The sequence below is a fragment of the Talaromyces stipitatus genome, genomic scaffold, assembly GCF_000003125.1.
Source record: "Talaromyces stipitatus ATCC 10500 scf_1105507295541 genomic scaffold, whole genome shotgun sequence".
Classification (NCBI taxonomy): domain Eukaryota; kingdom Fungi; phylum Ascomycota; class Eurotiomycetes; order Eurotiales; family Trichocomaceae; genus Talaromyces; species Talaromyces stipitatus.
In genome coordinates, this window is record NW_002990115.1 from 3,150,186 (window position 1) to 3,163,559 (window position 13,374).

General features: G+C 44.5%; 3 protein-coding genes across 3 annotated transcripts, besides 3 other annotated features; 1 reads left to right on the top strand and 2 right to left on the bottom strand.

Moving 5' to 3' along the window:
• Positions 1 to 4,689: 4,689 nt before the first annotated feature.
• TSTA_035080 (C6 transcription factor OefC) lies at positions 4,690 to 7,575 on the top strand (the record flags this gene model as incomplete). The annotated part of the gene is made up of 3 exons (XM_002480668.1): positions 4,690 to 5,332; positions 5,401 to 5,487; positions 5,543 to 7,575. 3 exons carry the CDS (start codon positions 4,690 to 4,692, stop codon positions 6,739 to 6,741), a joined length of 1,929 nt encoding a protein of 642 aa, XP_002480713.1. The 3' UTR covers positions 6,742 to 7,575.
• A 959-nt stretch (positions 7,576 to 8,534) lies between these two features.
• On the bottom strand, positions 8,535 to 9,952 carry TSTA_035090 (MFS transporter, putative; the record flags this gene model as incomplete). The annotated part of the gene is made up of 3 exons (XM_002480669.1): positions 8,535 to 9,241; positions 9,295 to 9,528; positions 9,582 to 9,952. The coding sequence occupies 3 exons, from the start codon at positions 9,950 to 9,952 to the stop codon at positions 8,686 to 8,688; spliced, it is 1,161 nt and encodes a 386-aa protein (XP_002480714.1). The 3' UTR covers positions 8,535 to 8,685.
• A 1,123-nt stretch (positions 9,953 to 11,075) lies between these two features.
• Positions 11,076 to 11,104: a sequence feature (AT_rich).
• A 623-nt stretch (positions 11,105 to 11,727) lies between these two features.
• Positions 11,728 to 12,120: a mobile genetic element.
• Positions 12,084 to 12,617: a mobile genetic element.
• TSTA_035100 (uncharacterized protein) lies at positions 12,426 to 13,112 on the bottom strand (the record flags this gene model as incomplete). The annotated part of the gene is made up of 4 exons (XM_002480670.1): positions 12,426 to 12,552; positions 12,738 to 12,807; positions 12,922 to 12,971; positions 13,084 to 13,112. 4 exons carry the CDS (start codon positions 13,110 to 13,112, stop codon positions 12,426 to 12,428), a joined length of 276 nt encoding a protein of 91 aa, XP_002480715.1.
• Between the last annotated feature and the right edge of the window lie 262 nt (positions 13,113 to 13,374).

Genomic DNA, 13,374 nt, shown 5'->3' on the forward strand with positions numbered 1-13,374 from the left:
GTATCTATTTATGCTAGTCTGTCTGACCGACGGATTGCTTGAACAGGTGTTTCCGTTGTGTCATTCTACTTTCGTTCTATTGGTAGTACGTATGGCTTCAATAAGTTTAGTTCGAATAAAGTATAAACAGACGAGGTCACGTTCTTGGCTTGAACTTTAAGCTTTTTGAAGCTAAGTTAAACATTTGGGTCCCAAGGTTTGGGATATTGTATGATGCAGTTGATCTCATGATCATGTTAATATTGTACACCGAACACCGGACGCAGTAGTATCCAAGTCGATTATGAGTGTACAAATTCGTCCACCAGATCATATGGACTCCAAGCCTTCCACGGAGTATTTTCCCGTGGTCAGTAGGTACCCAAATCTTGGATCTGTTGCAGAAGCCACATTGAGAGTCCATCCCGAGGTTGGTTTTTATTGCATAACGAAAAGTCTGGAATCATGAACTAGGACTCCGTAACTATTCACAAGTCAAAAGAAACGTCTTCTTTTCTTTTCTTTTCCAGGTACCGACCGGTAAGTTTTGACTTTGGAATTCTGCGGGAATCTGTCTTACATGCATAGTACCGACATTGTCTCCCCGGCATCCTCCGTAGTCCAGAAGCTTCGCAGTACGGTGATACAGGTCTGGTGGTACAATAACAGCAGGCGTGGGGGATCTGGCGCTTCCGTATGGGGTACATATGCCCTAATCTAATCGACCAACTACTGAAGGTCGTTTCCCTTAGGTCGGGTTTGATCACGCCATCACAATTACAAAAAAAAAGAAATCTGATGGTTCATATCAGAATCTATAGGTTGATGACTACAAAGAAATATCCGACTATTGAATTGACCAAAAAACAAAAATTGAATCATTACTGAGCGGGTGGTAAAAGACTGAAAGAGCCCTTCCGAGGAGAAACCCTACCATACTTGGCGTGAATAGTACTACATGCGTACTAACTTAAGAAATTGCAGACTACTTGTCCTCTGATGCTCAAAACTGAGTCGTTACAAAAGTAAGCATCGCGCCAGACAAGTCATTCCGGTGTACTGTTCTCCGGCCCCAAGATAGATGCCGAAAGAAGGAAAAATGATGTAGAACCACCTCGTTGGTAACCAGTGGTAGCCTATGAGCGATATTGATCTGACGTCGTCACGGATCGAGTGGATGAGAGTGAAAAGTCAAATTGAATATCCTTCTTAATTGTACGCACATAATTCAAAAGTCAAATTTGATATTCGTTGAGTCAGTGTCTAATCAGAGGACAGCGATTCCCGCCAACCGTATGATCGAGTCGCTGGTCATGTTTATTCAACCAGATCCCTGGAAATTAAGAATCGAAAAAGGGACAGCTTCAGACGAGGAAATAGGTCATGTGCCCATTTTAATTCCGCGGAGGTCCTTCGTGCTCTGCTCGTAGTACGTATGTGCGTCGTAGATCTGAAGGGACCGAAAAAGATGAGGCTGCCCTAGACCTCAGTAGGCTACAATTGACCTATAATCGAGTACGTAAGCAATTCAGCTTTTCGTACGCATTCAGTGCTCGCTTAATTGAATAGTGAGTTAGATTTTACTAATCCCGACTTCCCTCATTTGCCGCGTTCTTTTCAGACTCTTTCAACCTACTGGTTCTAAAGGTTGAATCAATAATTTTCTATGTATGTAGACGTAGGTACTGACGGAGATGCCAACGAATACATACTTAGAGTGATCTAGGTAGATATACATGGCTAGTATATGTACGTGATTTTCTTCCCCATACTTTTTTCGCTCGCACGTATATAGCTAGCCAGTCAGCCAAGAAATTTGCCTAGTGGAGACCTCGCTTCATCAGTTATATTAAATTAATTCGAGTGTCATTATGCATGCATGTCAAGAACGAATTAGAGTTGAACAGCTAACGAAAAATTTTTCATACCCCATTCCCTCTTTCCTTATTCGTAAAGAGTGCATTAGACAAGAAAACGCTACAAAAATAGAAAAGTAATTTGTCGGCTCTGGCTACGTATTTAACATGCACTCCGTATCAGGATCCGAGGGAAGTAAAAAGGAGGGAATCCTCACTACGAGTATGTGTAGTAAAAGAAGGAGACCAGACACTCTAGAACAGAGAATGCGTTTGGAAAGCGCGAGAGTCGATGTGTGTTGTGCGTTAATACAAAGCTCAATGAATACATAACAGTATTTAAACAGCAAAAAAGCGAGGGCAAGTACATACAGCATTATTAATGTGACTGTCCTCGTACAAGTCAGACTTAGATCGAGTCCAGGATATCCTACGCATGCTCCTAGGGCTCAAATTTGATATGTTTATCTAATACCATCATGATGATCGCATTTGTTGAGATTAACACGATCTGATTCTGGATCAGAAGTAAGGTACGGAACGTAGCGGATAGATGGGCCGGAACCAAACCTCCACTTACCCCACCGTATCCATATTACCATCTCATAGAGATTCCGAATAGACACAACATGCGATCCTCATGGCAGAACAAGTCGCTGCTCCTTTGTGGCTCAGTAGATACTCGGGACGCAGAAAAAAATTCTCTCATCTGCTGTAGCTCAGATTCCGAATAAATGCCTCAATACATTGAATACGGGTATCGTCTGCTCCGTACCTGAACAGCTAATGAAATGTGACCGTTGTCATGCTTAGCCAAATCAATCTCATTCTATACAACCATTCGAACCATTGAAACCAACGTTTTTTTTGTACAAATTTAAACCTTCTAGGTACGATGATCTACTCGTTTTGCTGTTGTGTATCGCTAGTCTCAAACTCTCCATACACGATTTCATATCAAGTGTGTGGTACATATCCAGGAAATATGCATATCACTTAAAGTAATCAACTATTGTATTCAGGCACCATATTCAATATGTGCTCTACCCAACTATATCCCCAGGAATTCTAATTCCTGCTGTCAAAATATCGTAGGAATGTAGAAAGGAAAAGGAATAAGTGGTTTGGTGGAGACAGAACCCCTTTTACCGTAATTGAGAATTTGGCTAGACTGTTTCCGGGGGTGGATTTGCTGTCTGTCATTATTGTCGGCCCCGGATGTTGAATTCTTGCTTGCAGTTATTTTCTACATTTGACATGACTATGATTAAAGTATGTACTATGTAGCTGGCTAGTCGTTTTATTCGAGAAGAATGTTGTAGATATAATTACATTATCTGAATCGTACTCGGAAATAGCTAGGATCTGTCGGCTGAGTTTCCCCAGAGCTCTGTTGAACGCTACTCTGAATAAAAAGAGTCTCCAACAGCTGAGTGAAACACAAGGGCAACACCTACTGTAAGTATCCTGGGGCACATCCAGGGTGGGTTGGCTGTCAGCATGATTGGAGTTTGCCTGTCTGCCCAATGATTTTATTACTGTGGCATAGTTGGATTACCAGATCTCTGTCCACAATACGTTATGTATTATATACCGTATTATATTACGCATAATACGATACCGCCCCAGCCAAGATGGATCCCTTTTGAGTCTCGCTACCCCATACTCGCCCTCCGGATTCTCCTTGCAAATCCTCTTGTTTCATGCAAGGGAGTCCACGCGAAGTCCATGCTCATTTGTCCGTCCGTCGCATCTCTTTGCTTTTTTTATTTGTCTGGACGGAGTACAACGTGCGACAACGGAGCGACTCATCCTGATCCTGGTCAAGTATCCCTAGTTCTACGGAGTACATCATCGCCAAGGTATTGTGAGTCTTAATTAACTAGGTGGTATGGTGCTAGGCAGCAAGGCATTTACAGTCATGAATTCATGAACACTGGCTAAGCTCTGTTTCGGATCAATACCAGTTGTATGGATGTATTTCCGTATTGTAAGTACAGAGAGATCCCCGCATGCCAAATCAGTGCATATGCAGCAAGCTAGACGGCAACAATCTGATTGTGGCGCGTCACAAACCCATACTCACTTAGTCACTCGTACGGCCTGCCCAAGTATGGAGTACCGTTGTATATACTGGCACCACACTGGCCTCTACGCTCTCTGCTTGGGCCTCTGGGTCGCTTTATGTAGCCCGTCTCATCTGACTTAGTTTCCATTACTATGACCATGACCATTACCATTACGTGTTGGTTATTCTCTAGGTAAAGCAACCATCGGAACTGCTTTCTTTTTTGCGTACTCCCTTCTGCTCCTACGTTACCTACTGACTAGCATTCAACGCACGGAGGAGATGTTCCGGCCATAGCGACGTTGCAGACAAAAGAAAATTTCTCTGCAAATGTACATTAAATACGCGACAGTGCCCACCTGAGTCCGCCGTAGTTCCTCTTCTTTGAATTCTATTTCAAAATAGAACCTTGCAATAGCCCAGCCTGAACATTACTAAGGAGCGAGCCTCGTGTCCGTCCGGTTCATATCATCTGAATATCCAAGCCCTCGACCTCGACTCTCTTCCCCGCTTGTCACCTGCCAGCTCTAATTGGTGTAATTCTCCCACTGCGACGCTTGAATGACTGTCTATATAACTTGCTCTCGCTGTTCCCACCAGGCTTCCTCTTAGTGCGCCCCTAGACTGCCCTTTCCCCTCCCATCACGAGCTATTACCCACTCCCGTGTATAAAGTATACTAGCATACTAGTATATAGTATATACTACCTGGCTCGCTCGCTCGTTCCCAACGCAACCTACCACTGGATCGACTCCAGTAAATTCCGTCTCTTATGTCGACATCCCAATGTTGGCCATGCACAATCTTCAGTCCTCGGTGCAAAATCTATCGTCTGCTGTAAAAAACCCTTCTGCCCGCAGTGGAGCCGGTCCGTTCCGTTGCGCGCCAACAACCACAACGACAACGTCGCTTTTCCAGCCTCATGTTCATGGGAGTGCTATCGAAAGCCCCTCCTCGTCCGACGACACTCAGTCGCACAGTTTGAACGATGATGCTGCCGACGAACTCGTGAATAATTGGCATCATCAGGCCGACAACCATCAAATCTTTTCGTCCGCGAATGCCTATAACAGAATGCGCCGCGAGTCCGACCGGACATCCCCCTCGTCTGCCACGTCTGCGACATTTGCTAGCGCTGACCTCAACCACAACAATGTCTGCGACGTTATCGATGCCAATTCGCCCGATGGGCTTCCGCCGAAGATCGAGGAGTTGGATGACGATGGTGAGGTTCTGATGACCCTCAAGCCAGGCGATGACCGCTCCGCCAGCGATGCCGTAACCAGCCTGCCACGAAAGCGAGGTCGACCACGCAAGCACCCACTACCCGTGCCAGGTGGCCAGATGAAAGTCGCCAAGGGTCGTTCAAAGACGGGGTGCATTACCTGTCGGAGGAGGAAGAAGAAATGCGACGAGACTAAACCAGCCTGTAAGGATAATACTTGAGCGGGAGGGGCGTCGACAGAAGGAGTTTGAAGGCTAATGTGCATATGCTAGGTCTGAACTGTCAGAAAAATGCTGTTGTTTGCGAAGGTTATCCTCCGAAAGAAATATGGAAAAGCGGGAAGCAGAAAATGGCAGATGGTACGTACAGGTATCTGTTAATTTCTTTACGAACATGTTCTAACTATTGTAACAGCGGTCCGACGAACTTCCATTTCACTGCTCCCACGAGGACTTCCTATCCTGATTGACGGGATTGAAACGGAGGTTGACAGGCGATTTCTCGACCATTTCGTCTTTGACTTTAGTCGAGTACTCACACTAATCAATGACGATTCCAACCCGTTCAAAGAAATCCTACTTCCTATGGCTACTCAGCATAGAGGTTTGATGCATTCTTTAATGTGTTTGTCAGGATCCCATCTATCAGCCCGTGACCCCGAACCACGCTTCAAGGAAAGAAAACACTACCATTTCGATCGAGCCATCACCGATCTACGGGAAAGTATCAATGCAGCTCCCTTGGCGGAAGATGCTCAAGAACCGCAGTTACTGGTGGAGGACCCCATTATAGCGTCAACCCTAGCTTTATGCTTAAACACTATCTGCGAAGGAGAGACTAGCGGAGAGTACCGATCTCATATGGATGCTGCCCGCTTTCTCCTAGTCAATCAGAAGCCAAAGAACGAAAAGTTTCGACAGTTCATCATCGAGTTTTTCCAGTATCATGACGTATCCAATTCGTTGACTTCCTTGGACCGACGACCAGTGCAGCTTGATGGTGATCTTCGACTTCCGGACTTTGTGCCTCACGCTCAGGCAGGGACGTTTCTCGGTATATTTGATGGTTTGTTCAACTATATTTCCGAGATAACTCGGATCAGGGATCGCATTCGAGCGCGTCATAGCGAAGGGTTTGAGCCGGCCGTCGACTATCAGACCCTTAGTGAAGCAGTGAGGATCGATAACGCCTTGCGAATTTGGGAACCGTCATATGCCAAGGACACGCCGAATTGGTATGCCTCGCAACTGTACCGACAGTCGACATGGGTATACCTGTATCGAACGATCCGACCATCACGTCCTAGCGAAAAGATTTGCCAAGTTGTCGACGATGCCTTGCAGTACTTGGATCACCTTCCTCAAGACGCAGGAGCATACAGTATCATGCTCATGCCGTTGTTCCTCATTGGATGTTCGGCATTCCTGCCGCGTCAACGTGAGAGGATCAAGGTAGGGTTTGATGCAATGAAACAGTACTCCAGTTTACGAAATATCGAGCCAGCTTTGAAAGTGGTCGAACGGGTCTGGCAAGTCATGGACACCAAGATGGAGGAAAGTTGGGATTGGGAGAAGATTATTGAAGAGATGCATATGGATTTTTTGATTACTTGATCGGTACGCAACCATACAAATTACCTGAGATGGTGATTAGGGCCTCGAAATGCAGCAAAAGGAAACACTACAAGAACAACACCTTGATTCTCTTCTCCATGTTTACTTGTTTTTTATGATTTGTACGGAATACGGCTATGTTTTTTGTTATGACCGGGGTTCTCTGGTTTTGTTGCATAGCATTCGTAGGTGCGATTTCTGTTTTTCTGTTGTCACATTATACGCACTTGTGTTATACGTCCACGTTTTCAGGTTGCTTGTTATCAGTCATTTGGATTCGGATCAGGCGCATCTAGTGTTCGTTTCTTGTCCACAGGTGCAAAAATTTGGGAGGTTTTGTGTGGAAATCTCGGAAAATGGACAAAAACAATTACTCGTTTCATCTGTGGGATATTTGGAGGGGGATTTTCTTTGTCTGGAGTTTTTGCGGAGCATCATTCAATACAGGTGAGGAATATGTCGAGGGGCATTTCTTCATCTCTTTGATTGAGATGAAGCTGATGATATTGGCTGGAATGTGTTCCTACACCCGCTGATCGTGGAGCCTGAATGCACACTGAATCTATGCATTTGATTCTTATTACATATATTAACGTACATATCCTTCGATTCTGTGTATCAATTATTTTTATTTTCTGTTTCGATTATCATTTACATCTTACTGTCTATGTCTTTGTATCTGGGATGACTACTTGATGCCTTGTGTTGTGCATAGCGTTCGTCCATACCTATTCGATACATTACCTGGTTATTCCAGCGCTTCTTGGCTATTGACCCATGGGCCTGATTTGTACATTACCTAAATTTCTAATGATGACCCGACCCTTCCGGTGCAAGTGTTGCTGACTTGTGTATCTATCTGAGTCATTGGTTTACATTCATTCTGATCACTACGTAGTTAGGCAGTACTTACGTAGTCAGTAGTTTGAGGACGGGCTGTGAATATGCTTCTGTTTCTCTCCGATTTGCTCGTTGACTTCCTTGGCGAGATGAGGCGAACAAGACAAGGCTAGGCTTACCTACATAGGTAGGTACAGACGTAGAGCATACATGTGACCTGTAATCAGTCCGTAAATTAAGCAGTGTACAAGGAGTCCTCTTGTGTACAACGTAACATAGGTCTTACTCGCAATATTCCTCAACGTTCAGAGGTATTTCTGTGGCCAATGAATATTCCTGTACCAAACTGTGTATGATCCTCGCGCTGCTGGAATCCGTAAGACATCTAAAGTCTAGAATTTGTGACTGTCGTACCAATCTATGTCTGTATTACAGTACATCACCATGAAATACCCAATCTTACACGGAAATAGGGATGGATATACGCCCGTCTTCTATTACCTAACAAAGTAATAACATAATTACATACATATACATACGTAAATACGCGATTGTACGTACGTCCGGAGTACGGAGTTCTCCGTCGTACAAAAAGCGGGGTCCCCACACATCGATCGTCTTGATGGTCCCGGACGTACGACGACTTGCCTGATTAGGGAACTCATGAGAAATAACTGATTGATACTATGTTTTTCTTGTACAAATTGTATTTGTGAGGCCGAGCTAATGCTTATTACGATATGGACTTACTTACCTGATTTACGAGGTGATTATTCATTGTCAGTCAAATATTTGTCATGTTGAAGAGCTGAGATGAAGTATAACAAAATCAGGGATGGATATAAGTGACGGGCAATGTCAAATTATATGGACCGGGCGGCTGTACCTAGGATTCTCCTGGGTTATTGACCGCATATACGATACCTAATCCTTGCAGATTGTTCGAGAATAGCGGTGAATATGCGCCGTGAATCAGAGCTGAGTGTGCATTCCTTCGTATATCCAAAATACGATCAGTAAGCAATGACCAAATTGTCAAAAACGGTAAGCGTTCATATTATGTACATTCTGCCCCATTCACATGAATCAATAAACAGTATCAGATTAATCCCTCTTCAATCCAACCTTGCCAATCTTCCGTAACCCATACCCCCCAATAACAAAAGCACACATCATCCACGCAAACGCACCCCAAAATCCAGCCCTATAGCCCACCAAAAGCGGTTCCCGAGACTCGTCATCTGCTGGTGATGCTGCAGCATGCTTCGTAGTCACGGACGATATGACAGCCATAACCGTCAGACCAAGCGAATTCCCAAATTGAGAGACAGTATTAAAAACTGCCCCAGCCAAGGCTTGCGTCTTTTGAGGAAATACGTCCGAAATCACCAGTAAAGCCACTGTGAAGAGTATATCGGCGCTGAGAGGGGCCAATAGTTGTGCGAAGAAGGCATCGTACCAGTATGGCCATTGGACGTTGATCACGGCCATTAATAGGGGTGCTCCTGCGCTAAGTAGGGTTGATCCGACAACTAGGTAAAATGCCGATATGCGATGGACTAATAGTCCTGTACTCAGCTGACATATCGACCCGATCACGACGCTGGGTAAGATGCGAAGTGAGGCTTGAAGTGCAGATAGGCCTTGGACTTGTTGGAAACTGTTCGTCGTCAGTATTGTCGCAGATCAGTATCACAGAGGATTAAGACGCACAACAAACTGCAATACAATTCCATGACATTAATCACTGCCCATGAAAATATGACCATCAAGCACACATTTGTGAAAACGGCGTTGCGCCATAGTGAGCTTGGAATGAGTACCGCTTTTCCGAGTCGCTCTTGACGTTGTTCCCAAAGTATGAACACCGGCATAAGTATCACGCAGATCACGAGAATAACGATATTTCCGGGGATCTTAATGTTGGAGACATCATTCGTCAGAGCTCTGGATCATAAGACGTTAGCTTTGAAATTTTCTCCTATCGGTCATAGACTCACGCAAGAATGTACGATAACATGGCTAAACAAGCACATGATAGAACGCCGGCAATCCAATCGATCTCGTTTCGGAGCCTGGCCCAACCGATTCGTCCTGCATTACCATGACGGTCGGCCGGTAGAGACCAAATACTAACCACGAACAACGCCAGAGTCAATCCACCAGAGATATAATACCCATATCGCCACCCGATGGTATTAACCATGATACCGCCCAAGACCAACCCAGCCGAAAAGCCCGCCGGTTGGACAAATCCCAAAATCGAATAACTGATATTGCGTTTTCTACCTGCAGGGACCGCTTGAGAGACAATAGCTACAGACGTCGGTAGACAGAGCGATACGGCAACACCTTGTAAAGTCCGGAACATGATTAGTTGAATGGCTGTTTGTGATAGGCCGCATGCGGTAACGAAGCAGCCGACCAGGAAACAGCCGGTTAGATTAATTATGCGGTTTCCTATTATGTCGGCAATGGAGCCTGCTAGGAGGAGACAAGAGCCGCTTGCCAGTCTGACTGGTAAGTATGATTTTGGACAGAATCCTGCCAGATTACACTCACGAATAAACAGAGGATGGCCTGTCGAGTTTGATTAGCACGATGTAAGTTAATATCAGAAGGAAAACTGAATAATACCATAATATCAAATCTTCTGAGAGCCCAACATCCTGTGCTGTCTGCGGTAGACCAATAGTAAGAAGTCCAGTAGTAAAACTACTGAGAAAACTGATTCCAGAAACCGCCAGCACTATATTGGCCAACTGCCAAAGTGAGATATCGTTGTGAGCTGGCGTTGAGAATGAGGAGGATGTTGTCAGTGCACGATCTGAAGTTAGCAGATTGATGTCCCTGTCGCTCTGGATTTCAGTATGATGATTTGTTCTAGATGCACTTGTTCTTGTCAAGTCCGACAGTGCGATATCGGCCATGGTTGCGCTCAGAAGCGACCTTTGTCTCTCTTTGAGCTTTGCAAGTGCAGTGATCAGGATATTTGTTCTGCAAAGTTGGGCTATTTACTTCGCAGATGGAACTTAAACTTAGATCATCAAAGAAAAATCTCTAGATAATAAGATAATCGGAGCCCCGTATATGTACCCATTCAGCAGCTCTGATTGGCTGACGTTAGGGTTTGTATTGTCACAGGGCGCCGTCTTGGCATTAGATTTATCTTAATGTGACAAATTACCAATCCAAACAAATGAATGTTATTCACTATGTGCGGTGTCTACATCGACAAGGAAACTGTGTATGAAGAGGAAAATTATATATCGAGGGGAAATGGCGGCATGCCTGTATTTATAGGCCCCCATATCGCCTCATTAGCGGTGCAACTGAAGAACTATGGTAACTACCGTCGCTCGAATCTATCCCCACGACATCTGGATAAGGTGTCTAGCCACGTGCCATATCGATAATCTTATTCGTCAATAGGGCTTTATTCGAACGTGCCCTAGTTGCAGCCGTGTCGACGCCGAGCTGTCACGCCTAGTTTCATATTATTATTATTATAATTGAATATATTGGATAAATATAAAGCTTCTTTTAACAGCACGTGCGTGCCGCGTATATATCTAGCTAGCTATTCCCCGTCCCCCTCTCTCTTGGGGATCAGTCACAATATTAGGAATCAAGATAGCTTCATATTGTCAGGCTCGTTAGGCCGCTTCGTGTTCGCGCCTTACTACCGTCTATGCTTCGTGATACGGACCGTAGCTAAACCAACAGGTATCAAGCTAGATCTCATAACAATCCATTACTATTGTCAGAGAATTAGCACGTTACAACCAATAACTAGTAATCGGTAAGCGGCCCAGCCATGTGAGCAATCCGGCCACCTCTCCCGAAAACGAGTTCCATATTGATTTTTAAATCTTAATTTCTAACCCACATACAAATTATGTACAAAAAGTTAGCTACTAGGACGATTAAGACATCCAGTTATCTTATGCCCTTCGACACCACAACCACTGCAGCGAAATTGACGTCGTACAGGTGGACGAGAGACTGGAAGCTCAGGCTCGGCCGGAGTAGTAGTAACAGCCTGAAATGCCTCGATCCGACCTTGTACGAGTGCCTGAACTTCCTCTCTAGTAATTGCTTGCTCATGAGATATTTGCTGCTGAGATCTTTGACGTTTTCGTTTCACTTTCTCATGTGCAGCTCGTAAACCCTGATTTCCTTTCCGTACGATCAAAAGTCATTTGTAGTCTTTTCATAAGCCTTTGAAATCTGCATAATTGCTTGATTAATCACTTCATTGGGGCTTCCCATACGGTGATTTATACGCCTCGTAATTGTAGTCGATTGACGTGTAAATTGACGTATGTTTCGAGGTGTCTGTAAGCAAGATGATTGTGTATTGCTTGATCGACTTGGAAAGGGCGTTGGGGTCTTTAATCGAATAGTAAGTTGTTGATAAACTCGATCTGGATTAAATGGCACTAATACAGTTGCTGTGAAGCTATTCCGAACAGTCTGAGTTTTATATGCCATCGTGCGAGCCTTTGGAAACGCCATCAGAAAGTCGATTTTGTCAATTGATTGAATCCAAGCCTTAGCCGCTGCTCAACAAGCTGCCCATAATGTCGTTTTAAAACAGCAAAGCAGCCAACATCAAGAGGCTGTAGAATATATAAGGAATGAGGAGGTATACAGACTGGAATAATACTATTCTCAGTGCATGTACGATCAAATTCAGCAGTCGAATGACTTCCATGACCATCAAAAATCAACATTCGATATTTTCCCATTGTACGGCCATCAGTAAGAGGAATAAAATGAGTTTTAAGCCATTTTAATCCAATCTTATCTGCAGTCCATCCATTATCGCTAATATTGATTCTTCAGCCATCTGAAAGATCCTCAAACCAGCCTAACCGCGTGTATTTCTTTGCCTTGAAAACTATGCACAAAGGTAAGGCCCATCCAGTCGAACTAACTGCCTCAATTGCAATTACCCATTCTCGATTACTGGCTGCAGACAAATGTAGAGGCCTCGTACCTATTCCTGATGTTAATCTTAAACTATTAGAACAAAGACTTGAAGGTGAAGATAAAGATTGGTTCCTGGCCTTTGTACGGGAAATGTTGTGACCCGTGGTTGACGGAAGGTTTTTTAGACCCGTAGATTGGTCCTCAGTTTAGCACTCACTGACTCGATCATAGAGTAGCATGTAATATCTGAAATGTTTACTCCATACGATATCGAGAGATCTTTGAATCTGTCTGGACCAATCATAGAGCAGATTGTAGATCCATTCAGGATTGGTGATTGGCTGAAATTGAGGCGAATAACAAATCAGAACATATTTATTCTGTGGGGTAAGATCCACCGCGTACGTACTCCGACAATCTTAACGCTTCTTATCCGTTCGATGCCGTGCGAATCACTGTCATTCGGGGATCAGACATGCTCAATCTGATAAGCGTATACCAATCAGCTCCGTCAGTTCTGAGTTCAGAACGCCTGGGGGTTTGAAGTCTCCTGTGCGTTGTGATTACCAAGTTGAGCATGATTGGCTGGGGGCCATAGCGAATTTCGGGCTCTCCAATTTACCTGTGTCTTTTTGAGACATTCATCTCGTCCTGAAATCTCTATACCTGACCGAAATTCTCATGTTATGTACTGCTTTCCTTCAATTCTTTTGAACATAACCTCACCCCGCATCAACTACGAGGGTATTTACGAAACTAACGGGGCACTCACGGTGTAAGCGTGCTCTTCCAAATGTTTACGCGGCTCCATCTGAGTGGTCGAGAATTCGGAGATTCATAATCGCGGGGAGAGGACAC